This window comes from Cottoperca gobio, chromosome 6 (assembly GCF_900634415.1).
Source record: "Cottoperca gobio chromosome 6, fCotGob3.1, whole genome shotgun sequence".
Taxonomy (NCBI): domain Eukaryota; kingdom Metazoa; phylum Chordata; class Actinopteri; order Perciformes; family Bovichtidae; genus Cottoperca; species Cottoperca gobio.
The window spans coordinates 5,619,851-5,647,317 of NC_041360.1; the positions used below are offsets into that span (position 1 = coordinate 5,619,851).

At 39.1% G+C, this 27,467-nt stretch overlaps 2 protein-coding genes across 7 annotated transcripts in view; both read left to right on the forward strand.

Annotated features, from left to right (window-relative positions):
* Positions 1-1,867, forward strand: part of nlrc5 (NLR family, CARD domain containing 5) — a 39,197-nt gene extending 37,330 nt beyond the window's left edge. For 2 of the 4 annotated variants that reach the window (XM_029433771.1, XM_029433773.1), the window contains exon 53: positions 90-171. In XM_029433771.1, coding sequence (XP_029289631.1) covers positions 90-171 — 82 coding nt within the window. Of the gene's footprint in view, positions 1-89 lie in introns of all 4 variants that reach the window. The other 2 variants (XM_029433770.1, XM_029433772.1) reach the window with 1 other exon arrangement.
* A 1,366-nt stretch (positions 1,868-3,233) lies between these two features.
* cpne2 (copine II) overlaps positions 3,234-27,467 on the forward strand; it is a 48,807-nt gene continuing 24,573 nt past the window's right edge. Inside the window, exons 1-10 of one of the 3 annotated variants that reach the window (XM_029433584.1) lie at positions 3,234-3,483; positions 6,663-6,842; positions 13,105-13,284; positions 13,603-13,677; positions 13,856-13,927; positions 14,916-14,999; positions 15,246-15,335; positions 15,835-15,933; positions 18,106-18,192; positions 19,909-19,968. In XM_029433584.1, coding sequence (XP_029289444.1) covers positions 6,666-6,842; positions 13,105-13,284; positions 13,603-13,677; positions 13,856-13,927; positions 14,916-14,999; positions 15,246-15,335; positions 15,835-15,933; positions 18,106-18,192; positions 19,909-19,968 — 924 coding nt within the window. In that variant the 5' untranslated portion in view covers positions 3,234-3,483; positions 6,663-6,665. The remainder of the gene's footprint in view (positions 3,484-6,662; positions 6,843-13,104; positions 13,285-13,602; positions 13,678-13,855; positions 13,928-14,915; positions 15,000-15,245; positions 15,336-15,834; positions 15,934-18,105; positions 18,193-19,908; positions 19,969-27,467) is intronic. The other 2 variants (XM_029433583.1, XM_029433585.1) reach the window with 2 other exon arrangements.

The following is a 27,467-nucleotide window of genomic DNA, read 5'->3' on the forward strand; positions in this document are numbered from 1 at the left end:
TATGTATATATATATATATATATACATATATATATGTATATATATATAAACATTGAGAGTATAAATGTCCCACCACTGTGCTTCTTCAGGCTGTGGAGGAACAACATTATCCCCAGTGAGGCCCAGAGGCTCAGTCTGAGGGACAGGAGGCTGAACTTCTCATCCACCTGATGTGATCTGTATTGTTGACGAAGAGAAGTAACATTTCAGTTCATCACAATCTGCAGGTAAATCACTGCTCCAGCTACCAATGAGTTCAAATGTGTTTCCCTACAGCATGACCACCAGAAAAGCATGAGGAATGATCTAACAGAAAGTGATTAAGATCTCCATGTAACATTTTGTGTAACATGTGTATCTGATGACTGCAGCAGCGGATGCCTCTAATAGTATGAAGGATTAAAAGACCACTATGTTAGAGAACCCATTTAGATATATACATCATGTTTATGAGTTCTTATCCCTTTTGGGATTTTCCTAAAATGTCTTGACGTACATAATAAGATCATCTCTAAGTTATTAAGACAGATGTATTTAAGTTATTATTTTTGAGAAAAGCAAACATCTATTTTTAAAACTATTTAAATGTATGTCTGATGCATTAATTGGCCTCTAGTTTCACAGATGGTGTCAGCTGAAAGTATGGCAGTGAAACAATGTCGCTTTTGTCAACAGATGTGTTATGAATATAACAGTAAGAGAGTTTAGCGTTAACCAGTGCATCACAACGTGTGACAATATACTTTGTTAGATATTATATCAGTCATAAACTCACTGTTCAAGTAACTACAACAGAATGTGTTGCTATATTAATGTTACATTTTAAAAATTGGGATAAGTACAGGTTGTACAATATAAATACAATACGGACGACAGAGAAATACATGAAGTTACTTTGGGGATATTCAAAATTATTCAAATAAATAAATATTAATCCTTCAGCAACCGATTCAATCACTGAAATACAATTGTGAGTCAGTAAACCTAAAGGTCCCAATTAGGATATTATATCGTTTAGTTGATGAAGCACTTGCTATTTGTGTTTCCAAGCAGCTTGCTTCTTGCTTTTAAGAAACCAAACACTAATATGAGGTTGTAGAAGACACATTTCCTTATGTTATACTGCGACGAGGTTAACGATATCCCTAACAGCCCACAAAGCTTACTATTTTGAATCAGCCCAAACTTTTCTGTGTGGTTACTGCCGCTGCACATACTGCCACCACCCTTTCCGCTGCCTCACACCGTCATGAAACTAGAGGTCATGATGTTTTCCATAAGTTTCATATGAGAAAAGAATGTATGTATGCAGACTCTGAAACCCTTGAGTCACTTTGCACTGTAATGTGTTTAGAAACACTAGAGGCCACATTAGTGAAAACACAATCAATCAAAAACTCACAGTGAAGGAAGAGTTGAAAGAGAGCCCCCCCCCCCCTTCTCTCTGTTATCTGCTCTTATTGTCATTTTAGGTTGTGGTCTCTATACAATTTGCATATTTATTTCTGCTGATATCATGGAAAGTTTTTTTAGTTTTTTACAAAATGTAATTAAAGATGATGATAGTTACATTGGACAAGAAGTGTGAAGCACTACACTCACATATAACAGGTTAGAGTCTCACTACTGTCATGTTCATGTTATAATGACGCTCATTCTGAGAGGAATGCACCTTATTTCTTTCCCATTCCTCTTTGTATTGTTTGTAGCTTTTACATTTCATTCCGTTTCATTTTGATCTCTACAACTATCACAGAGAGGGATGTCCTGTGGTACTGTAGCTCATCTGTTGAAAGTGGTTTTGCCTCTATTCATTTCATTCTGACTTGCACTGAGGTGTTAATTGAGATAAAACAATTAAAAAAACTACCTTGAGTTTTGGCCTTTATTTACTCTTAACGCAGTTATTAGATTTATCTCTTTCTTTCTTTACAACCTACCACTAAACTTGGTTTACAATTCTTTATTCCTGTTAGCTCAAAGACAATATGTCAACAGAGTACAAACACGATAAAATACAAATTCATCATCATGTTTACGTAACTAAGAGTTGATTATTAATTCTTACATTTTTTGTTATTTTTTATAGTTAGGACGACGCATCATTATAACCTAGTTTCTGGAGTACAGAAGTTATTTTTTCCTACACCCTGTACAAAGCGTGTTTTATAACCCACTGGTATTTAATGCTGAGAAATGCCAACGAGCAGCTGAAGTGACAGCTGTGCCTGTCAGTAAAGGACTTTGGCCAAACTGTCACATGACTCATTCATTTATGATGATCTAGCACTCTCTTGTGGTTAAGACTGGTGGTGCATATGTGGAGCAGATTCTGCTCTTCTGTTTTCACTGATGCACATAAACAAGACACAGCAACAGTAATCCTGATGTTTCATGACTGAATCTTGAGTCTGTTAGTGCTGTTTAGACAATATCTCATGAAAACTGTACTACACACGCTCCTTTTTCCATTTAAAATAATCATTGTCTCCCCCTACATTTCAGAGGTATACATTGTACTTTCTATTCCACTACATGTATTGATAGCTATACAATTACTAATGTATTTAATTTTAGGTTAAGATTTTACATATGTGATCAATTTATAATCAATTTGTATGGGTAAAACTATAACAGTATATAAAGTAGCTTCTGCTCCACCAGCATCAAACATGAACAGTAATAATAATAATAATAATAATAATAATAATAATAATAATAATAATAATAATAATTGTATAATATTAACTCTAAAATGGGCCATTCTGCTGCATAATCAGTATTTCTGCATTTGTTTGTTTACATGTTGATGTTGATACTACTTGCTTAAGTAAAATATATCTTAATATGTCTTCCACCCCTGGTAATGTAACTGCAATGTGTTGAAAAGTAATGAGTAATGAACATACTTGGATCGTAATACCTGTTTTAAGCACAAGAGGGTGCCAGGATAACAATATATTTTCAAAATTTAATTTTAGAATATTTTTTATTTACAGAAACGACGGGCTAATGTCATTTATAGTAATCTCTCCATAATAATAACACCATAAGGTACGGCAGTTACACAAAGCATGCGTATATAACTGTCAAGTATACGGGTGTAACTATATCTCCTTGTACAAACAAACTCTTAAGACAGGAAGCGCTCTACATGTGCGCTTTACATGACGCTTTTATTTTGTAAGGGCAACTCGTGGTACTTCCGGTTGTAAACTAGTCCCGTTAGCTTGATGCAGCTCGGTCCATCAGTGGCGCTGCCGGGCAGAGAGAGCAGAGTCCAGGTGGCAACGAGGATTATTTACGTTCACACACTGTTGCGCCTTCCAGCATACTAGGGATACAAATGGCAACAGTGACTTCAGTTTTTATTCTTTGGTAGAAAATAAAAAGCTTTTTTATTTTATTTCTCCTCACTGAGCGCAATAATTAAAGAAATTGTTAACTGAAAAGCGGCAAAGAAGTTGGACGTCATTTACTGAGGTGAGTGAGACATCAGTTTTTACATTTTGTTCCTCTTTAATATCCGTTTGTAGGTATCCATCAGTTAACTGGTGTGAGATGTTTGCTGTTAGAAGGATACTGAGGGCTGCTAAGTCAAAATGACTAAAGCCAAAATGTGCAGTCAGAGGTGAAATAGAGGGATGATGGAAGGATGTGACATTTTGCAAAGGAAACATACAGAAGTGCGTTTGTGTGTGAACGAGAGAGTTGTTGCTTTGTTTTGACCTATTTCATGTTCAATTTAAATAGGCAACTCTCTAAAATGATTACTGTTTACAGTTTGCACTTTATTTCTATTGGCCACTTTGGCGCGAATACGACAGACATGCCATGTAATTAGACTTAATGACTGTGTGCAGAGCTCACTCCGCTATTAACGAGTATAGAGCAGCTTCCACGCTGCTTTGCTTGTCAGCCATTCCCACTTAGCCTGGTCTCTCCTGCTCTGTCCTCCTGCAGAGAGGTGTGGATGTGCAGTGTGACTGGGTGTGAACATCTTCAGCAGGGTCAGTACAACCAGTTACCTGAACAAGGCTGCCTGTAGTTAAATATATATCTATGTGTGCCTGTAATGCACTCAAACGTACTGTATAGTGCTGCTCCACTGTCCTACATACAGAGTGCACATTGTGTTTGTATAATGGCACACAAAAAGTAAGATGATGTGGTTTTAATAACATGTTGTTATTAAACCAGGTTGATTGCAGCTGCAGTAAATAACTCCATGCAGAGATGGTTCAGCAGGTCATGTCATCTTTTAGATTACCATTGGTAGACATTAAAATTATGTTTTTTTCCTGCCTGTAGCCATGAAAGTTAGGTAACATCCCTTGTTTTTTGTTTCTACCCGATACAACTAAAACTCATGATAGGAAAACATACTCAATTTTGCCAGGAAAAAATACAGCACAGACCACTTGAGCAGTATACATGTTGTTTTTAGCTCTGGTAATCTTTTTTACACATCCTGCTGTAACATCTTCCCTAATGCATTGTAGCATCATGTATGATTTGTGTAAGTAGTGTCTGTAGTGATATTGTGTGTGTTTTATGAGCTCATCTTGAGAAAGGGCAGTGTAATCTTTAATTATTTCATCCATAAATCCTCCATGAACAATGAATGAATGAGTAAAAGTATTTCAGCCAGCCAAAGCAAGCTTTTCACCCCCTATGAATGGCTGAGTAAATGAATGAAAATGTTACACTGGTATTTTCAGTACATCAACACTACCAGTGTGACATCACAGGAGCAGACCGGGAGGAGCACGCTGGTTATGACACATTAGTATCTTAGCAACAGACAGCATCCTTTTAGCTTGCCGCTCTGAGAACAAAACCACCTTTATGGACACAAGATGCTGTGCTGTTTATCTGCCCTGAAATGATTTCAAGTATGACACATGTTACTGAGAACATGTTAACAACATGTACCCACACATCATTTTTATTACACTCAAAAAGTGTTTCAAGATATTGTAAACGTGTGTTTTCTCATTATGCCTCTTTTTTTGTTGCCTGAGGCTTCTCCATTTTGGAGGTTTTGCGATGTGACGCCCTTGATGTGTGTGTGTGTGTGTGTGTGTGTGTGTGTGTGTGTGTGTGTGTGTGTGTGTGTGTGTGTGTGTGTGTGTATGTATGTGTTTAATACTGGATATCATTGGGGTTTCCAGAGGGCAGCCATTACTTACACCATGGCCAGCCTCCATGTCAAAGCCTCACATTCTGCCTGTGTGTTTACGCCTGTTTCATTCTTCCTCAGGGGGTATTTCTAGCCAAGCGGTATTAATTAGACTTCAGTCTAATCAAACTGAAGTCTTTAGGCCTGTAAAAGCTCAGGAGACATATTGTGTTTGTGATTTTATTGATAATTTGCAAAGTACTTACTTATGCACTTTCCACTTTTTTTTTTGTTATACATATATTCTACTTATGAAAGATGTAAACATTGAAATGTGACCCAAATTCAACACATTTCAAATTCATTTGCAACATTATTTTGTGATAATATACCTCCGTTAATCGTTAATCACTCATTTCAGTTGGGAAATAGACAATCTGCCTGTCAACATATATGGACACCCGATGTGTTGCTTGCATCTTATTTTCTCTCTGCAGTGGTGTTTCCAGTCATTTATGATTTTGTCGGCTGTCAGTGTAAGACACACATTACACACACTAGCTCCTGTGAAGTGTTACCTCAGAACCCTATCCAGTAACTGTTGTTGCATATTACCCTGGACACCAGCCATCAGCATGTATGTACAGTAAACAACAACCTACAGTGTAGTTAATTACACCGAGGTCATGTTAGGTAAAGCTTTCCTCTTTAAATTATATTTATTAGACATGTCTTTGCTTATTCATTGTTCATTGTGTCAATGAGAGATTTCTCCCTGACCAAAGGTTTTTTTGTAGTTTATTATGGCAAGTTTGAATATCAACACATTAAGTATTTATGCAAACAGCTCAACTCAAATGTAAAATTTATCCTGACCCAAAAATCATACAACTAGCAAATGAAGTCGTCAGCACTCACAAATAAGTATTTAACACTAGAAATGATGCAAAACAGCAGAAGGAAGCAGACGTGTTTCAGACCTAAGCTTGTGTTTGTGAGACATTTGTGGGTGTGGCCCATTTTAAACAGCACTTTTAAACTCTACCTGCAAAACCAATGTGCCAGTAGCCTCTGCTGTACTTTGTGTTCAGTGCTGCTTATTAGTGAGGCTGCAACTGCAACTAACGATTATTTTCTTTATCGATTAATCTGCCGGTTATTTTTTAGATGAATCGATTAATTGTTTGATTTATAAAATAGTGAAAATGTCCATCCCAATTCCTCAAAGTTAAATATGATATAAAACAGAGAAAAGCAGGAAATCTCCATTTTTCAGAGGCTGATAAAACAGCATTTCTGCCATTTGTGAACACTTACTTTAAGAATTCTTCGACTATCAAAATAGTTGTCGATTATTTTTGTCGATCGATGAGTCGACTAATCTTTGCAGCTCTACTAATTAGCAAACATTAGCATGCTAACAATAGAATGTTAAACAGGATGTTTGCATACTAATGCATGCAGCTCAACGTGTGGGCATGTATGTTCTACTTATGTCTCTGTGATTTCTTTCCTCCAACGTGATTAATTGTGACCTCAGACCATGGCCTACACTCTAGGCTCGACCACTGAGGACCAGACGCGCAGTGTCGGACCTCAGCACTGCATCACTCGGGTGGAGCTGTCCGTCACCGCAACCAGCCTGCTGGACCGAGATGTAGCCTCCAAGTCGGACCCCTTCTGTGTTCTCTTCCATGAGGTGGATGGAAACTGGGTGGAGGTAAGGTTGGAGGGATGATGGGATAGGAGAACAACTGACATGGAGAGAGAAGTGGAGGAGGAGATATTCTAGAGAAAGGGGCAGGAGTGAAAAAGAGGCATATTTTGTCTTCATAAAACAGGTGGGGAAATCAGCGAGGATGAAAATGGCAGATTGAGGAGAAAAGGCTAAACAAAGAGATAATATATTATTATTCGGATCATAAGGAGTAAAACCCATTTCTGGTGCTTGTCCGTGCTGTTTATTTCAACTCCAGGGAGGTGGAGAGAAGAGGTTTGTAGTGCTTTCAAGTCACGTCCTGGCTCTTCTAGCAGATATCAGAGGGTTTTGTTTGTTGTCTATGTTGCTTTGCAGACGGTATATGTTGTGAGCCAGATCTGAACTCTGATGTCCTGACCATCTGGCATGAGCCTCGGCCTGCTGAGCCCAGTAGGCTGTTGCAACATTTGTGAGCGTTCTTCCAATGTTGGTCTGGTAGTCTTGGTTCAAGGCACAATTAGGACTGCCAAGTTAATGAGGTTCCACAAGTAGTAATAATGGGCCGATATTAGCTTATTACAGATATATCTGTACTGATGTATATGTCGGGCGAAAAGTAACCAAACATTTGAAGATTCTTAAACAATACAGTCGATGGTTTGTACAAACTAGTACACATACAGCGTGACATTTGTCTGTAGGTAGCACAGTTCAACCTTGTTATTTTGTTCATTATCTATTTATTTTTACATAAACTGTTGACAACACACAATGTGCTTGAATCTTTTCGCTTACAGTTACTATTTGATGTGCCAAAATAAAAAGACACAGCACGGATGGACGAAGGGACGGATGATTCCCATGTTAGTGACTACTGAACGTTTACTTTAGCACAATACTCAGTAGGGTTGTACGATTGTAGATACACTGATATAGCTCCATCAATTTAATTTGAGTTTAAGACGGACTTTGGCTGATGCTTTTTCGGCTTTATGGTGCATCTCATGACATTAATGATTTCACTCAAAACCTCAAAGCTTTGTTTGATAAAAAGTAAATTATTATTTTTGTGGGAACCTAAATCTTTGCTTTCAACTCGCCTACATATACAGTCGTTTGTAGACAGTGTCTCGTTGGTTAACAAGTTGGCTCAAACAAGCTGCCTGCTACCTGGGACCTCTTTGTGTGGAGTTTGCATGTCCTCTCTTAGTCTGCTTAGGCTTCTTCCAAGAGTTTGCTGCCTCAGTCTAAAGTCATGCAGGTTAAAGGGTTGGTCACGCCAGGATTTAAAGCAGGGAAGTTTCACGGCAAGATCAATTAGTTACAATAAATGAGTGGACTGCACCTCAAATAGACTTTACCCTGCCAGCTCCCTTGTACTAAGTCTATGTAATGTCCAATTTAGCCCCTGTGTGAATAGAGCTGCTCGTTGTACAGAGAATTCACAGTGAGGCGAGTGGTCATGTTGATGAGGTTTCTATCGGGGTTGGCTTGTAACCTGAACAAAACTAACTGGAGAGACGACCAGATTTGGGAACTTCTGTCTGTAAAGGCCCTGATACATCAAGCCGACGGTCCAAATCCAAAGCCCTACGTTTTCTGGTTTCCCTTTTTGAATGACAAATACAGACCGGCGGAGCCGCTAGTTCTTTAATGTCAGTTTGGTGTCTGGGCCTTAAAGGCCGACGCCAAAATTGTCAGACAAATTCAAGAAACGACAAGACACTAGACCAAAAAAGGAACCGGCTACGTGACCACGGTGTAATAAGCGTCATGACCTGCCTCCTGCACGCTCTACCCAGACGCCACCCCTCGCCTAAACCAAACAAAGTATCTCCAGTGGTGAGAACGCTTCTGACAATCTCCTGTTGTGTGCTAAATGTGTGAAAAGGAAAATGCGGACAATGTCCGGACCTGTTTCTCTCTGATATTGTCCGGAGATATTGTACGACTTATGTCACCAAGTTTCCAGCCTCCCCCCCCCCCCCCCCCCCGAGCGACTCTGAGCTGCATCAATCAGCGGTTCAGTTGAGTCCTGGCACTTTGTACTTTGTGTTCTATCTGTGTGTTTGGGGAGCCTCTCCTTTGCTTTAAGTCAGTAAACAATAAGTGATGCTCTGTATGATATACAGTATTTTTATGATTTATGAAAAATTAAAACACGAGTTGAAGCTGCTGAAGAAGAACATGGTGATGAAGTTTTGTTGTGTGTAGGCTGATGCCTCAATGTGTTTTGTAGCGAACAGCTGGTCAACAGGGCAAACTGGCTTTTTTTATGCGTGTGCCTGTGTGTGTAGGCGAGTGCCTCGGGTTGTAGCTAGCTGTCGGTCAGCAGGGCATGTGGCTCCGATGTGAAATTACCAGCGGTTACTATGGCAACGGGAAGGGAAACAAAAGTTTTGCGCTCCTGGTGTGAGGGAACGATGGATGAGGCGAAGTGATGCCCGAACCTTCTCTCGGATATTATCCACAGCTCTTTCTGTCACACCCCGGCTTTTCTCACTTTCTCTGATCCCCCTCCTGTTAGCTTTGTTTTCTCTCTCATACTTTTTCCGTTTGCCTTTCTCATTCTGTCGCCAGTCTTCCCCTCTCTGTCTCTCTCTCTCACTTTCTGTCTATCTTCGTCTCCTTGTGAGATAGAGGTGTGAGAAGCAGCTGGGTCCATCAGGGGGGGAAAGAGAGAGAGAGAGTAAGACGGGGTAAGAGTGTGAGAGCGAGGAGGTGTGAGAGATGGAGATGAGAGAAGGGTGAGTGGAAAATTAGTGAGAGAAAGAGAGGATCGTGAAGAAGAGGAGGAAGACAGAGATGAGGATGTGAATGAGCGACAGATAGAAAAAGAAGTGAGACTGAACTGGAGAATGAACGAAACCACAATGGAAAATTATGATAGCAGCTAAAACTGAGGCTTTAAAGAACATGATCACCTACAGAAATATGGGTCTCAGCTTTGTAAATGACGTGGCACCCTGTTGGCACACTGCTTTTGCTCATTTCTAAATCACTTTTTATTTTTAGATTTTATTTTTTAGATTTATTATACACATTTAAATGGAGCATCTAAGTTAGCTGAATGATGAGCTCCATCACTAGAAGAGTGTTGGTGTCTATTGTTAGGTTACTGTAGGCGTTTAGTGATTTAACAAATCAATTGAGATATTCACATATGCAGTAGGTGAACCCTGGATTATTAAAACTGCTCTATTCAAAATGTTTACGTTAAAGTAGTAATACACAAGTTTTTTCTTGAACTTATCATTATAAAGTACACAATGTTACGTCTGTTGAATATTTACACTATGCGCATTTAGATTGGTTCCCTATAAGCCTCGATTTCACCAGGTATGAACTTCTGAGAAAATGAAGGCTCAATGCCGTAGTAAACAAAATGCAGCATGGCCAACTCTTTTACAATGAAATGGAAAATGATGTGCTTATAAAGGAGATGGCAGATACCAGCAGGCCAAGCAGCAAACTAGACACATTGTGGGATGTTATTGATGCTTGTGGGATATTTACTCCTCATTTTGACTACAGTCTCTTCAGACATTCTTGTTACCATAACCCTGTAAGCTGTTCCTATTGTACCATTTGTTGCTCAGATGAAAAGGCCTGTTTCAGTTATCTGTTTTGTTGGCTTCTATTTTTTCTTTACATAGACAGATACAATAAAAGGGTAAAAAATAGATGAAGTGCCACAAACCTTGTGGCACAAGGGTCTGATTCATTTCCATAGTCCGGTGAGCCAGGTTTAAATCCACAGTGGCACAAATATGAGACATGCACTTGAGCCTGCCGGGCTGCCATGATTCCCCACCAATATCAGTTTTTAAGCCACAAAGTGCATCCATACTCCTCTCTGCTCTCCTCCCATGCGTCATACAGATGGATAAGTGCTGTAAGCACTCTTAGCAGGCTGAAGTTAAAACCCTTTTCCCCATGAAGTAGGTCTGCAGCCTGTCTCTTCTCAGTTCTTTAGTAATAACATTGTCTACAGCAGAGAAATGTAAGATATTTTGTATGAAAGCATTCATAATAATGCAGTGTAAAAGGTTTATCTTTTATAGAGGCACCTTATGTCTATACAGTTATTTGATACTACTGTATACTCAAAGTGAAAACACTGACAAAATATCATGTCAAATAAGAGTGGAGATTTTCAGCTGCCTCGGGACAGATAAAACAGGACAAAGTGATATATCGTTTCCACTGTGAGCCCGTGCAAACAGTCGACCTGCACAATAGAGGAACATAAGAAAACAATGTGTGAAAAAGGAAGATGAAAGAGGGATGAGAGCAGCTACATTGTAATAGCTAAATCAGCTCCTATATTTGAAAACTCTAAACTGCACAAGCGTGTTAAAGAACTAGTGTCCACTGAATGGGTAATGAAAATGGAAGATTCTACATTCTCAATGTGCCACCAATTAAAATTAGAATGAATAAGAAGCCTCAGAACTTGGAAAAGCAGACTACGACCATGTTGAGCTCTGTGAGGCAGTAGCTTACTTACGCACAGTGAAGCTTTAAGATAAGTGCTGATGTCAGCATAGTAACAGGCTGATGCCCAAAAATGGGAAAAGAGGGGGCACATGTGTGGAGCTGAGGCGGGGCCGGGTGATGCAGCAGAGCAGACAGCGAGCGGCTGGCAAACTGAGACTGCACCTACCTGTCGCTTGAACTGTTTGATATGCATAACTTTAAGCCTTAATAGAATTTAAACAGATGAGTTATATAAAATTCACTCCCCGTACAGTTGTCATTTCAACATAGGGGAATATGGATATTGACTTGCTTTTGGAGCCACCCTCAAGTGGCCATTCAAGGAACTGCTGTTTGGCACTTCCACATTGGCATCATTTTTCAGAGGTTGATGCTTGACTAAATTTCAGAGGTAAACAAACAAAATAATACAATTAAACCATAAATAAAAACTAAAACTAATGTGAAAAAAGCATTTTTGCCCCCCAAACATTTATTGCCTTGATTCTGGTTACAGTTTACTCCCACTCAAAAACAACAGCATGGCTTTAACAGCCTGATGTTGTTGTTTGCTCTGAGGATGGATCACATTACATTTACTAAATAACCTACATTATGGGGCAGACTACTCCTCCCAAAACACATTACATTCACATTTTTCATTCCTATTTGGAGCCAATAAACACATCTGTATGTTTCTTTTCCTAAGATATGTTCCCTTCGTCTGCTTAGGCATCTGAAAAGAGGTAGAATCGTGTTTTGAGCGGGGTATCCCTTTTCATTTTGTAATACCATGATATAATACCGCCACCACAAACAAACAAAAGCAATACATTGTGATATAAACTTTAGGTCGTATCGCCCACCCCTACAATCCTTCCAGTAGTTGTTGAGATGTTTTGGTCTGTTCCAAAGTGGTGGCCCGACCGATCAACTGACTGACCAACATTGCCATCGTGAGGGCCAAGCCTCTGAAAAGGACCAAAGGGTATGGAGTTCATCACCAACCTAAGTAGTTGCACTTTTTCTGAGTGTGAACTAGTTCAAGTCAACTCACTTAAATTTAGTAACACTTATCTCCAAACACTGAAACGCCACATCAGCAGTGACTGTAATAGAATATGATAACAAACAAAGCAATGTGCTTTAATGCTGATTAATCAGCACAAGGACAGATGTATTTCAATCCCAAAGTGTTGACATTTCACGGCCCCCATCTCCAGTTTATCAGTCCAACGAGCATTCAAAAAGGCCTTTTGTATTCAATTAAATTACAGGCCAGACGTATGCTGACCTTGTCTAATGGTGGATAAACACACACGTGTTGTGTGTGTGTGTTCAGGGTGAGTCAAACTGGAGAGTAGCACGGCCAGTGAGTATTAGTCATCCAACCACCTGGTGTACGGGACCCTGAGCAAATAACATGACTCTCACGGTGCTCTTACAGCCACTCACACACTCTGATATCTATCTTGAATATGATCACAACCAGGATGAGACTTTACTAGTGTGCATGTTAGGAGTAAAATCTGAAAAACTGACCTATTGGTGCCTTTTCAGTGAAACTCCCGTTCCACTGATGCACAGGTACAGCAACATTCCACTTGAATGCACGTGCACATGTTGTAAATTATCTTTTTGGTTTTCAGTTTCAATTTAATTCAATATGCTTAATTGACAATATTGACAAAGCATCAAGAAATAATGACATTTTAAAGAAAAAGATCAGGGTACAATTTATAAAGACTAGAAATACTTACTATCTATCTTAATTATTTTTCTCTTCTTTTTTCTTGTCTTTTAGCTCGGCCGCACTGAAACAGCTGTGAACAACTTGAACCCAGTGTTTGGAGTGAAGTTTCAAGTGGACTACCACTTTGAGGAGATCCAGAAGCTTCGCTTTGCCATGTTCGATGAGGACAAGTGTGCCACACAGCTCTACGAACATGACTTCCTGGGAGAATTCATTTGTACACTGGGAGTGGTATGGAACGATTTCTCCTTTTCAGTTCCAAGTTGGTTCTTTCTTAAAAAGGATGACGGATCACAAGTTGCCATAAAAGGACATTGACCTTATGTGGCCTATCCTTTTTAATTGTTTGTTAAATTTCCCGTTTTGTTTTACGTAAAAGTTCTGGTCGCTATTGGCGGCTATATTAAACTCAAGCCTAAAGATTCTGATGAGTTATTACAGGAGAAGAATAGTGTAGTATAAAGATGTTCAGTGTTTCAAACTAATTTTTCTTTAGTTTTTGATTTGTCTTAATTGATTTTTTCGATTGATTCTTTAATTGTCTACTAGATTGTGTCCAATAAGAAACTTCACAGACCGTTGATCCTAGCCAATGGGAAGCCAGCTGGCAAAGGATCTATTATGGTAAGAACCAGTACTGCTTCTCTCTGTATCTTAAACTCTCCTCTTGATTTTGAGTTTACTATAATGGAACGTTGCTGATGATGACAGTGATGTTGTTGAGGCTGCTGCTGTTACTGCTGATGTTGATGTGAATGTTAATAGTTGCCAGTACATATGTTGTGCTGTAATGTTATTTTAGATAACAGCTCAGGAGCTGTCTGACAACAGAATCATCACTTTGACCCTGAGTGGGCGTAAACTGGATAAGAAGGTAGGCAGTTACACAAACACACACACACACACACACACACACACACACACACACACACACACACACACACACACACACACACACACCAGTGTTTGTTATTTTAATATGTTTGTTTATTTGTCTTTACTGTCTACACACACACACTCAACAGTCCACACAGAAAACATTTGCAATAATTTTCCCTTTTGTCCAAATAGTGGGCTATCAGGTGCACAGATAGTTGGAAATTAAAATCATGCCCAATTTGTAAGTTTATATTTAATCTCCTTTGCAGTAGCTGCTGGTGTTTAGTGAAGAGGAGAATGACAGCAGGTCAGAAACAGCACAGCTTGAATTGTGATTTGAACTAATGCTGATGTGTTCGTGCTGTGCACCCTCTAGTTAAACCGCCAGGATCAACACAAAGCAAGCCATTGCAGGAGCTCGGAGTATCTTTTAATACATATATTAATTAAACAAAAAGGAAATACTTCTCAGTGATGTTTATTTATTTTTGGCCACTGCCATTTAAAGTTTTTTTGGAGGGTCAACATTCTGCATAATGTAATTCAATTATAATAATAATAAGAAAACTAGACTTCTGCCTCTTGGCTCTGTTTTCAGACTTCAGAAAATCTAGCCTATGTTTGATTTTGGCCAATCACAGGTCATTTCAGAGAGAGGGCATTCCTTTTGGCTTTTCTACAAATAAAGGTGCACATCGCTTCATATTCTGAACATTTGATTAAACGGTGGGAAATCCTTATGAAAAGGTTGCTATACAAGCATTGGCAATTACTGCACTCTCTGCATAGCAATCCAAAGAAAGGAAGACGGACCAATGAAAATGACACTCTGACAATTAATGTAATAAACCACGTGTCAATATCGGCGACTACTGTATGAGTAAAATCATGTGTTGAAGTTTTGCTAAGGAGAGGAGAAATTAGGATAAAACAGGAATCATCTTCAAAAAGGCTTTCCATCAAACTGTCTCTGTTCTGTGCAGGACTTCTTTGGCAAGTCAGACCCCTACCTGGAGTTTCACAAACAGGGAGAAGACGGCAAATGGATGCTGGTGCACAGGACAGAGGTGAGTCATCAATGAGGATTAAAAACACTTTTATCAAACAGTCATTATTGTCAAGCATGAGCTGTCATTGTCAGCTAATCCACGTTTTACAGAAGCTCATTCAACAGAAGCTCATGTAACTTTAAAATGAAGTGTACAGCGCCAAGTGTCGGTAATTCTAATGTGGTTACAACTGTATTATATATCTGCTGCTGTGTAATTGTGAGTACAATGATGATGTGCCTCTTTCTGTGTCTGTGACTTCAGGTGATAAAGAACACTTTAGATCCATCATGGAAACCCTTCACTGTGCCGCTCATTTCTCTGTGCAATGGAGATGTGGACAGAAACATCAAGGTTAGTCGTTAGAGTTTCATTTGTTACAAAGCTGGTGTGATTTGGAATTTCTACTTTATTAAATGTTAGCGGTGCAGATTGACACGGGAAAGATGGACAGAATGTAACATGTGTAAGCACAGGTTAGCAATGCATGGACATTTGATCATGTTGTTTCAAGTTGTTTCGTCATCAAATGCTGTGAAATAATCACAAAGTCTGAACAACAATGCAATTAGAAAGAAAATAAGCTACTGTCCATATAAAATGTAATCCATAATTCATTTTAAACTTATTGTAAGTTGCTTTGGACAAAAGCGTCAGCTAAATGAACTGTAATGTCATTTTGATAAAAAATGAACAATTCAGAATAGAGTTTTTAGGATGAGCTGCATGCAAGAAGGAAATACCAAATAAATACTTACACTCGAGTCTCAAAAAGGAATCTAAACAAGTTAATCACATGGTTGGAAAATGGAAAAGGTGATGGCACGATGTGATGTGTTCTGCACAATGACAGGTCCTGTGTTACGACTATGATAATGACGGAGGCCACGACTTCATCGGAGAGTTTCAAACCACGGCTGACAAGATGAGTGAAGCCCAGAACTCAGTGGAGGTAAAACATGTTTGACGTTGGTGTGACTAAGTGTGTTTGTCAGTTCACGTAAAGGTGTGTAGATGAGCGGGGCAGTCAGGTGATGGGGGCCCAATCTCAATGTTCAAGCTCAACGACCCACAGACTTTGAGGCACGTTCCCGCTAAATCTGTGAAGGTTTAGGGCTGTCCCACTGTCAAATCGTCAAGTGCATGAGGCTCTCTCGCAGACCCTAACCCGACCGCTCCAGTGCTTTGGCCGTGAAGATGGTAAAAAGGCTAAGATAAAAAGTCCTGAACCCACAATTCTATGTAACATGTTTCTGTCATCATGGCAACACAAATTGTTGTACCATTCTTATTTAATTTAGAGCCACCAGGTGACATCAGTTAACTCTGTGACAACGGTATCACTGCGCTCTGAAACCCACTATTTCAAATAGCTTGTGCATGATGGCTTTTTACTGCGCCAAGCAAAGCGCAGGTGCAGTGCACCGCTCTCTGAGCGCACGCACGTTCTCTGAGCGCACGCACCGCTCGGAGAGCTCTGTGGCCAAAGTTCGACCAGGTTGAACTCTCTGTTGTGCGGCGAGCGCAGCCCAAAACCGCATTGGGTCTGAAAAGGTCATTTTCGGGGTATTGGGATTGGGCCGAGGGAAAGGAAGGATATAAGGAATGTGGCTGGCGAGGAGAGACAGCCCGTGGAAGTGATCTGTTTGTAACTGTATTTCATTGCAGTAAATCCTGGATTACCCGAATGTAAGCTGTTACTTCATGTATCTTTATTATTATACATTTTTTTCAGTATCATATTTTTGTTGTTCTGCAATAAGCATACAAGATGAATTTGAGAAAGAGAGAGCATGTGAATAGCGACAGTGCAAAGGTCATGACCTGGATTTAAACCACGACATCATCCGGTTTGTGCTGCTGAGTCCTTTTGAAACATAAACTATTTATTTTCTATTCTATTTATTTGATCTTGCACAAAATAAATGAGAATCATGCTCTGTCATTAGCCAATGGATAGCAGTTTTATTAAATTGTTTAGCTACACTGAATTGGCCACAACTCACATGCTACATGCACATGCTGCCTCATTTACAGTTTAAAGGCATTCAGTCGCATGTATCGACAACAGAGTAGGAATAATTATGCACAGATTTGCAATGCTGCATTCTCACATTACAGCCACTATTGAGATGTATTGTTTTCACTTTTGCATTTCTGGTCTGCTAAAGATGTAAAGATGCAGGGATCAGAAAAACGTTCATTCATTAGTAGCTCTGTGTGTGTTTGCGTGTACATCTGATCTGTGTGTGAGAAAAAGTGTGTGTGTGTTCATTTGTAAAATGGTGTGTGTGCCTGTGCCAAAGCAACCTCATGACTTGTTCTCCCGCTGAGTCTCTTCATGTGTGGTAATGATGTGGACACACACACACACACACACACACACACACACACACACACACACACACACACACACACACACACACACACACACACACACACACACACACACACAATAACAAGATGGGGGATGGAAAGAGAGAGCCAGTGTGAAAAGAAGGATGAGAAACTGAGAGGTGCTTTTGAGATGTAAAACAGCCTTTAGCTGAGCCCTAGTAACACGACAAGGCATTTAGAGCTACCTGCCATATGAATCACCATCTAACTGAAGGCATGTGAGGATGTGTAATGTGAGTGTGTGTTTGTTTGTGTGTGTGTGTACATGTCTCATTTGTCTCTTTCCATCAAACACATTGCTATCTAATGTGTGTCTGTGTGTATTAAAGAAAGTCATAATCTTTTTCTTAAAATTCTTAAAATTTTTCTTTCATCATTCATAAAGTGTTTTTTAATTAACAGTATTTTTATGTTTTCATGTAGGTTTCCATATACACTATATACGACGCCACTATAATATAGTTTGCTTATAATACTTCTCAAAGTTTGGCTGTCAAGTTGCAGTGACTGTAGGCGACGTGTTGAATACATGCTGATCCAAGTCCCAGCCTCTCAGTCGTCTGTTCGTTTCCCCCCATCTCACTCCTTACAACTGTGATGTCATTTCTACTATTACTATCATTTCCCTCCCTTTTTTGCATTTTCTTTTTGCTCGATTTCCTCTTATTCGATCCTGATACTTGTCATCTTTATTTTCTCTGCATTTTTTGTATTTCTGTCTCTTCAGGTGGAATTTGACTGCATCAACCCCAAGAAACAGAAGAAGAAGAAGAATTATAAAAACTCTGGCTTTATCATTGTCAAGTCATGCAAGGTGAGGATGGCTGATGGATGGAATGAAGGATGATGGTGGATAGATGGATGCAACATGTATAGTTTTATGGTGGGTGGACGGATAGATGGATACATGTATGTGGGATGTATAGATAGATGGTGGATAGATGGAAGGATGTATGGATGTGGTCCAGCTTTGGTCATTTAATTTTTCAGCAGCATCCATGTTTGCATTACTATTTTAATCTTTGGTTCCTAAATTATGACTGGTATTGGAGCACATAATGGTAAATGGACTGCATTTATATAATGCTTTTCCAGTCTTTGCGACCACTCAAAGCGCTTTTACCCATAATGCACACAATACGACTGATGATTGGTTTCTCACTGTTAGGCTATAATTAGCCTGGCACTTAGACCTGTCGAATCCCATGTACGCACATTTCCCACGTCATCTGCTTACATCTCTCCCTATGGAGTTTGTGCATCCGCTTTAGGAACATTTCATTATAATTCAGCTGCAGAATCGTTGAGATACTACAGTAATTTATGTGTAATTTATGATAAATAAAACGAGGAGATCCACTGATATTTTCAATATTTAAGAGTAGAGTCACAAAAAGGACACGGGCATTGCCACATTTTCAAGCTTTCAGTTTTATTTGCTGATTAATTTTCTGACGATCGACTAAAAGATGAATTGACTCTCAGCTCTAGATTTAATGTTAATATCATAAATACTTAAAGCCGGTTTAGGTTACTTAAAAAAATCATTGTTTTTTGTTTAAGGTGAATAACGGTGTAGACCAGGGGTGTCCAGTAAACAGTAAACCGTAGTTTGGACACCCCTGGTGTAGACCTTTATTAGGATAAATTATATCCATTCAAATTCTGTACTGGAGGAACAAAAACAACTCACTGTCAAAAGAATCTCTGCACGTATTTGTCACCTCAATATGAACCATCTTACACTCGACTCAATGGAACATTTGTTTAAATGGTTGTGGTTCGATCAGCTGACACACTTCTCAGTAGGTGTCCATAACTTCCATTCGAATAACTAATTAGTGCGGTAGCTTTGAGCTCCCCAGACGACACATTAGGCTGGAACACTGAGTCTTCATAATTGATTATTTTCCTTCTTCCTCTTTTCATGTGCACAATCACGAACAAGCCTTTGTATGGACGTGCACACACGCACATACAGACATTGACATATCCAGCACATGCACAAAACAGCTAATACAGTAATTATATTTGTTGGCTGCTGGCAGGGATTAGACTAATGGCAGTAAAACCCGTGCTAAATATTCATTGTAATTGTAGTGGAAATTGTGTTAAACAAGATAGTAATTGGTGTGGTACAATGAATCATAAAAACATGGGCTGTTTTGTCATTTATACGCAATTATATATTAAATATTTAAATGAAGAATGTATTTTTACAATGTACTGTGATTAGTTAGGGTGTTTACTACATAGTATGTGGTGTTAGAAAAGAGTAATCAAGTAGTCAGACACTAAAAAGTAAAAGAATAACAACAGTCTGTGTTCTTATGTGTCGCAGAGTTAACTGCTGGTGAGATCCATAACAGTCTAATGATTTAATTGATTTGATCACATGCATAGTTCAACATTCCTACTCTCCTTTTCTCAATCAATCGATGTTCAATCAATCAAATCAACACTCAATATTTTTTTAATTTTCCTTAAGTGTTTTCTTACTTTGTCTTGTCTCCTACTCTTGTCTCTCTAGATTACAAGAGACTACACTTTCCTGGATTACATCCTGGGAGGATGCCAGCTCATGTTTACGGTCAGTACAATATTAGTGTGCCTGTTTTTCTGCCCTTGCAATGATGTAATGAGATTCATGTTTCCGCATGCCATGCAGATGGAAAACATTCAGATTTTCTATTTTCATCTCCTGGTGTTTACAGTTGGATCACAATCATTTACATACAGAAAGGAAAAGTGTGAGGGACAGAATAGTGAGGGGAGTGCAAAAGTGTAAGGTGGTATTGTGAAGCATTGAAATGTGGCTACTTTTGTTGAATTGTGAAAACAGGAAGGCAGAAAGACATCAGGCAAAAACATGTGAATACAAGAAATGTATGTTCTGAAATTGGGAATACATAGTTAGTGTGGAACTAAGAGATGCGGATAGAAAGATAAATAGGTAAAGATGAGATATGAGATGTATAGAGAGATGGGTATTTTACCAGAGGGAGGGAGAGAGTGTATTTTAGTCTCTTGTTAAGAGAAACTCTTGTGTGTCCCTGGTGATGTCACACCTTTGTGTGTAACTGAGTGAGTGAGAAAGAGTCCTGTTTTGTAATAGCCAATCTCACACACATACACACGCACACACACACACACACACACACACACACACACACACACACACACACACACACACACACACACACACACACACACACACACACACACACACTGAGTTTTTATATTATCATCCGCTGTATTTGTCCAACAAATACATCTACCCTGTTGATATATCTTTGGACCATTCAGACACACACACACACACACACACACACACACAAATGTAAATTCTGAAACCATATGCACACTTAGAAATATGCACATTTACTGCATACATACAAATAAGAGCATACACACACACACACACACACACACACACACACACACACACACACACACACACACACACACACACACTGTCGCTCTGTGCCAGCGATGCAGATGCACATACTGTACACAGTGTCCATCTACAACAATTTCCCAGCTTTATGAGCTAGAAACAGGCTCCAGCTGCAGCAGGGCACATATCATGTAGTTTGTTATAAGCTTGATTTTGTGGCATTTCCCTCAAAGTGTTTTCTGGGATTAGACACATGTGCACCTCTTTGTATTTTAATATTGGTTAAAATCATTGCATTTGTTCACTCTCTTTTTCTGATGGGTAATCTTGAAATGAGATGTTTAGTAAAACAAGTGACTAAATAAGTCTTTGGTGTTGTTACTTTGGCTAAATGTGCTGTTATGTGATTGTACAGGCGAAGCAATCCCTCTAACTAGGGATGCTCGATATGTAACGAGTCAATAAACTGCTCTCATTGACTCAACACGCGCCGTATCTACACTCTCCGATACAGTCGCTGTTGTTTTGAAGTAGTTTTGCGATCTGCCAATAGCATAAGAACAACAAGCACAGCACGGCGACTAGAGAGCCAAACATCGCCTGTGTGGACGTTGTTCACAGTTTCAGAAGAAGAAAACACGATTGCAATTTGCAAAACATGTTTTTTGATGTACTAGGAAAAATAAATCATATATAAGTCAGAACGGATCTTTGTTTTTGTTGTTAACACTATTTATGTCTATTTAGTTATGTCAGTATATAATAATAAATCATTCATCTTTGCTCACTACATTAGCCTGTCTAACCCGAAGGTTATAGGCGTGTTCACGGTAATGCTCTGATTGTGATGAGTATTTTTCTTGGTTCAAGTACAAGAGAGTTGTTGTGTGGAGGTGACCTCACGTGTTGTTGTGCAGACATGCTGTCACTGTCAGAGGATGTGTTCTGTTACTCTGAAAGGCAGAAAGCTGCAACATCTTCTTTTAAATTCAAGACATTGGTAAGGAGCACACACACGCACACTGTCAGCCTGCTATTTTTTTTTTACCTTATCTTATTGTTGGAAATTAGGTTTTAAGCAAAGAGCATAGGGGTGTTGCCATAGTGACGCTTTGTGCTTTTGATGACAATGTTTGCATAATGATGAATAAGTGAATGAGGGAAATATGTGCAAGATTGTGGAAAAGAGCATCAGAGCACAATGATGTAATGTGTGTTTCTCTGTATGTAGGAACGCAGTTCATCAGCATTGTATCCTCATAATAATTTAACAATTTATCATAATTTACTTTATGTCAAATTCAGCTAATTGACAAAACATTTACAACTAATTCACTTTTATTTCTTATTTGAATTGACCTATTTTAAAAATGAAAGTTGTGGGGCTACAGGTTACATAAAAGAAAAAACCCAACCTGTTGACGACTAACACATCCACTTTGTAATATCCCCTCTGTATAGAATCCGGTTGTGTACTTACATCATCCCAAATGTTTCCAACAATTTTCAAACCTAGAGAAATCTGTCATTTTAGTCAGGTGTAATAGCGATGTATTCCCTTTTTAGATCGTGGTTGTTTTAACTAATTATGTTGTGGTTAGCCTGCAGCCCCTCCGTCCCGTGTCCCCCGGGGAAACACTGATTTTGAACGCGAAACTGCTTTCAATAGTGATCTGGTGAATACGACAACCTTAGGACTGGGCGATACGGAGAACATCTTGACAAATACCTTGATATCGATATTGCACTGATATTGCTGATTTCTCGAAATATTTACACAATGAAAAAAAATATAAATAAACTATGTATTTTTTGCGAGACAGAATCAGAAAGTGGTATTTGTGGATATAAAGGTCAGAAACAGGCAGAAGCTGATTGAGGTATACCACTGATTAGAATCACCTGTGTTTCTCTGTCTGAAAGTGCTGAGTAATGTTAAGAACTAATCAGAATCAGAAATCCTTTATTAGTCCCACAACAGGGACATGTACCTTGTTACAGCAAAATAACATATGAAGTCAAGTGAAGTGAAGCAACTGGTTTGCAGAAGCTGCTATTGTCAGACGAGAAATAACATTACAGCGGATGAGACAGCTGAAGGGCTCTCTTGGTGCCTTGAGGCCGATAATTCAAAATATGTAAGTCATTTTGCTTAAATGGGCGCACCACCTGCACTAAGACAAACATATCTACATTTTGATGTATTAATTGTGAATTACAAGTGAACGTTGTGGAAATTACAAGGGCCAGCGCCAAAATACACAATCTGGGTGTGTAGACTGAAGAAAGAATACAAACTGAACTGCGATAATTCAAAGACTGTAAAATATATCTAAAAGCTTCATTAATACAAGTTTAATGGTTCAAATTAAGTTAAAAGTTGTAACCTGTTTAAAGTTGAGTTAAAGTCTGCAGCTGAAAGTACATGGAAGCAGTAGAGCTCTCCATTGAGATACATTTGTATTAAGTATAAAAGTTAGAAAAATGTTATACGAGCAGAAATGTCTTCTAAGAGCTCAACATTTTGATATCCAAATGGTTTCTCTTGCTCAAAGTGTGCCGAAGACGTTGACGAGTCCAAAAACGTACTTAAAACATACTTGAAGAATAAAGATTTGGATAAAAATCATGTGAATGCTGCAGATTCCACATTCACACTAATGAGAAGCACTCCTCTCATCAGCCAGCAGTCGAGTGCTTCAGTACAAGGTTGGACACTGTGGCACAGCTCTCAGCCGCAGAAATATATCACTGCTCAGTGGCAAGGCAAACATCCAATATACTATGTTAAAACAGAAAAATAGCCTTTACTTGTAGAATGTGCAAATGGGTGCTGGTAGTCATTGACAGACAGACTGGTGTACTTATTTTAATAATTTCTTAACTCAGAACATGCATGTTTGTAATGAGCATACTTTCAGTGCAAAGGGAACATTTGCCTGTTCTAGTGGTGGTGAGATGAGCAAATTTAAGGCAGAATGGGAACTCTTAAATCCTCGCTGCTCCCTCCTAATCTTTTGCCTTTTGTCACAGACCTGCAGCTCTTTCACTGATGCACACACACACATACCTAATTCTGTCTTAACACAGATACTTCCTCGCTCCTTCTTACAAACTCATTTACATACACATACATACACACATGTGAGCACATACATATCATATCCTCGTCACACTCCTGCTTTCACACTTACACACTACGAGCAATTTACATGCAAACTCCCAAACCATGACATGACACACACACACACACAGTATCTTCTTTATACAGGCATGTTATCACACGTACCTTTGCACTCTTCAACGTGCACCTTCCCTGCACACTGACTGATTTAGACATGCACAGGCACATATAATCTCACGCAGACACTCAGTCACCGATGACATCTTCTACTCACGTACACACTGCCACTTACATGCACACATTTTAAATACACGCACACATACAGTGAGGAGCAGCTGTGCACACAAAACACACCAGCCTTGACACACACACATGCAGAAAGAGCTGTTTTGCGGTGTTCAATCAGACTTAGTATGGCTCTAATCCTAATCTCCAGGAAGGGAAAGTCTCTCCTCGGGTCTGTGGGAGCTAGAGGAGAGAGCAACGTTTCTCTGTTACACACTCCAACACAAAGAGACAGCCTGCTACTGTTGATGGGCTGTTTGTAAAAGACTCATTTCAACTGAATTACACTATTATTTATATCTTATTTTTGATATCATTCATAGCTGTGTAGAGCGTAGTGCCCCTGTCCCTGTGGATTCATAGAGAAAACAAACTTTTCATGAATGAGAGCACAGACTAGCATCTTCACAGCTCAGTTGACAGACGATGTCAGTAAAGACACAGATGTTTTTGCAATTTCCGCCTGCTCTATACTGTAGTTTATGACACTGTTGAGATATTCTATGTCATTATCACAACATATCTCAGGGCCTTATCATTTTATCCAGTGAAGTGGGGCCATGTGTTATTGTCAAAACGTTACATCGTGATATGTTTCTTAATTCCCAAAGCTTGACGTATCTGATGGTACTTGGAATTTCTGTTAAAATTGCAAAGTTCCATTACAGACTGGAGGTGTTTGGTTTTAAAAATATGGGCAGCTAGGATTATGGGAATTGTAGAATCCAATTTTTAGAAATTGACCCATACTAAGAAATAAAAGTCAGGATATCTCAGCCTCAGATGAATGATTGTGATCATTCATTTTTAACCTGTCTCTTGTGAGGATTCAAGGATCAAAAACAAAACATAGCAAAAACAGAGGTTCATTCCTGTAGTGCATTTTTATCTTCGCCAAGGATGGATGTAATGTTTTGGGTACGGTTTGTTTGTCTGTTGGTTTGTTTGTTTATTTGTTGGTTTATCTGTCATAAGACTATGGTCCGATTTTTATCAATCTTGCTGGATGGGTGTACCATGAGCCATGGAAGAATCCATCGCATCGTCTTAAAATATGTCAATATTCCAATACAATTGAATTAGCAATAAAAGCCTCTCTCAATATAACCCTGTTTTAAATAAAGGCCTGATACATCAGTGAACCCTTACAAAATGATTATTGTTATACCTCATGACATAGCCTATATCTTCTGTGAGCCATTCACCAATGTATGCTTAGAACTACTGGGATTTATATTGTTTTGTTTTGTAAAACATTCGGTGGCTGTTATGTGTTGCATAAAACTTGCCAGAACAAATATCAATAGACTATAAATAGACTTCCCCACAGTAAAAGTCTTGCAGTGGACAGCAGCTTCTTGTTGTCACTAGGAGCACCTTTGAGTGAAACATAGAGTAACTCCAGAAGATGCTCACATAGGCTCATCTATCCAAAGTTCCCTGCATCCATCACTCTGGCTGTTTTACTGCAAATGAGTCGGAGAGTTCCTGGTGTGAGTTGGCTGATACTCGACAAGGCACAGCTGAGAAAACTCCAATTTGAATGTTACTATGTCAATTATTTGACAGTTATTTTGCAGTAGTAGAATCCCTCTCATTTATTTTAGTCACAGACGTTTTCTGCCACATCGCTGCTCTGAAATATACAGTAATGAGATGCTGCTCTGTCTCCTCCTGTTTATTTTAATTCCGTACACTTCATTGTTGAAACTGTGTGTTTGTCATGTTGTGTTTAGTCTACTTGTGTGTTAGCAATAACTAATAGCTTGGGGCGAGGAACAAGTTGGAAACAGAATGGTGTCAGCTCCCACTGTCATCAAATTCACAGCCATCAAACTAATAATGTCTGTCACCGGAGAGGGCACTGGAGGAAAAATGCCTTAATAGGGTGGGTGCCATCAACTGTCAGTTTGGGCATACATACTGTATTTTCAGGTTCATAGTAAGACAAAATAAATTGATAATGGGGCTGAAAAAATGCCAAGTGATTTTCAGCGTGCTTGCCACCCGTGCACATTCATGAGAAAACAGAAACAGAGAAGTTGTTCCAGCTATGTTTAATTCAATACAGTAACTTCTATGATACCCTTGTAGAGATACCGGTGAACAGTTCAAGAAGATTTAAAAAAAAATAATCAAATGGAGCTGGGATGCCACGACTTGCTTTCTAAATCCAGACCTGGGAGTGCTGTTCAAGGCTGAGAGCCTGTTGGCTGGGTGATTAAAGTAATTCTGAAAATGCATTCTGGGTCTCATTCAACAAGACCGGTCTCTGGGGAAAGAAAGCTGTGGTTGATAAGAGCTTCGTATGGAGCATATTCACAGCTATGGTACTAAGCATCTTGATTGGAAGGAAGAAAATTCAGACACATTGTGGCAGCAGAAGGTGGATGAGATGCTGAAACACACTTTTCCCCTTATAGTCCTACTGGGATTTCTGACATGCCAGAAATCTAACCGATCATCAGAGAACAAGATCAATGATCCTTTAGGCCAGTGTTTCTCAAACTTTTTCAGACCAAGGACCACTTAACCAATACAAAAACACTCACGGACCACCTAACACCCCAAAAATCCAAAAACAATAGGCCTGCTTACCACTCTAACAATATTACAAATGACAGCCTAATAATGAGCTTCATGTGACCTTCTCTATATCGCTCGTTCACACATTAAATCAACAATATAAATACAACTACGGATTCTACAAGCATTTCGTTCATATGCGATTTAAATGGTGAATGCTGATAGATTTTACACATGATATGAAACGTATGTAGCCGGTCTGCTACTGACACCACGATCAAGTCTGCGTTGTGTTGTGTGGAACCAGGAAATAACGATGGAGAACTTCTGCCTTTTCAACCAGCATTTATTGTCTCTGACCGTTGGTTTTCTCCTTTAATGTGTCCATAAATTACCGTTGAATCAGAAGAAACACGTTAAAGTCATCATCGTACAGTAACATCACAGTCAGGGTTTTTGGACATGCACACCTCTCTTCCGCAGAACCTTCCAACAGTCTCTGGAAAAGTAGCGCGAAACCCCAGAAAGTGCCGGTTTCAGGAATATCAAAATAAAAGTATATTTAACAAAATATGACTCAAAAAAAGGAGTATTATTACAACAAAATATGAACAATTGGATGTTTGCGAAATATAAAACATGTTATCATTTATACATCGGTTACACGTAGACTACATTTATTACTGAGTTTATGTCCGTACAGAGCCGCAATTTACCCACAGCAAGATCGTTTGCTACTGAGAGATACACAAAATGC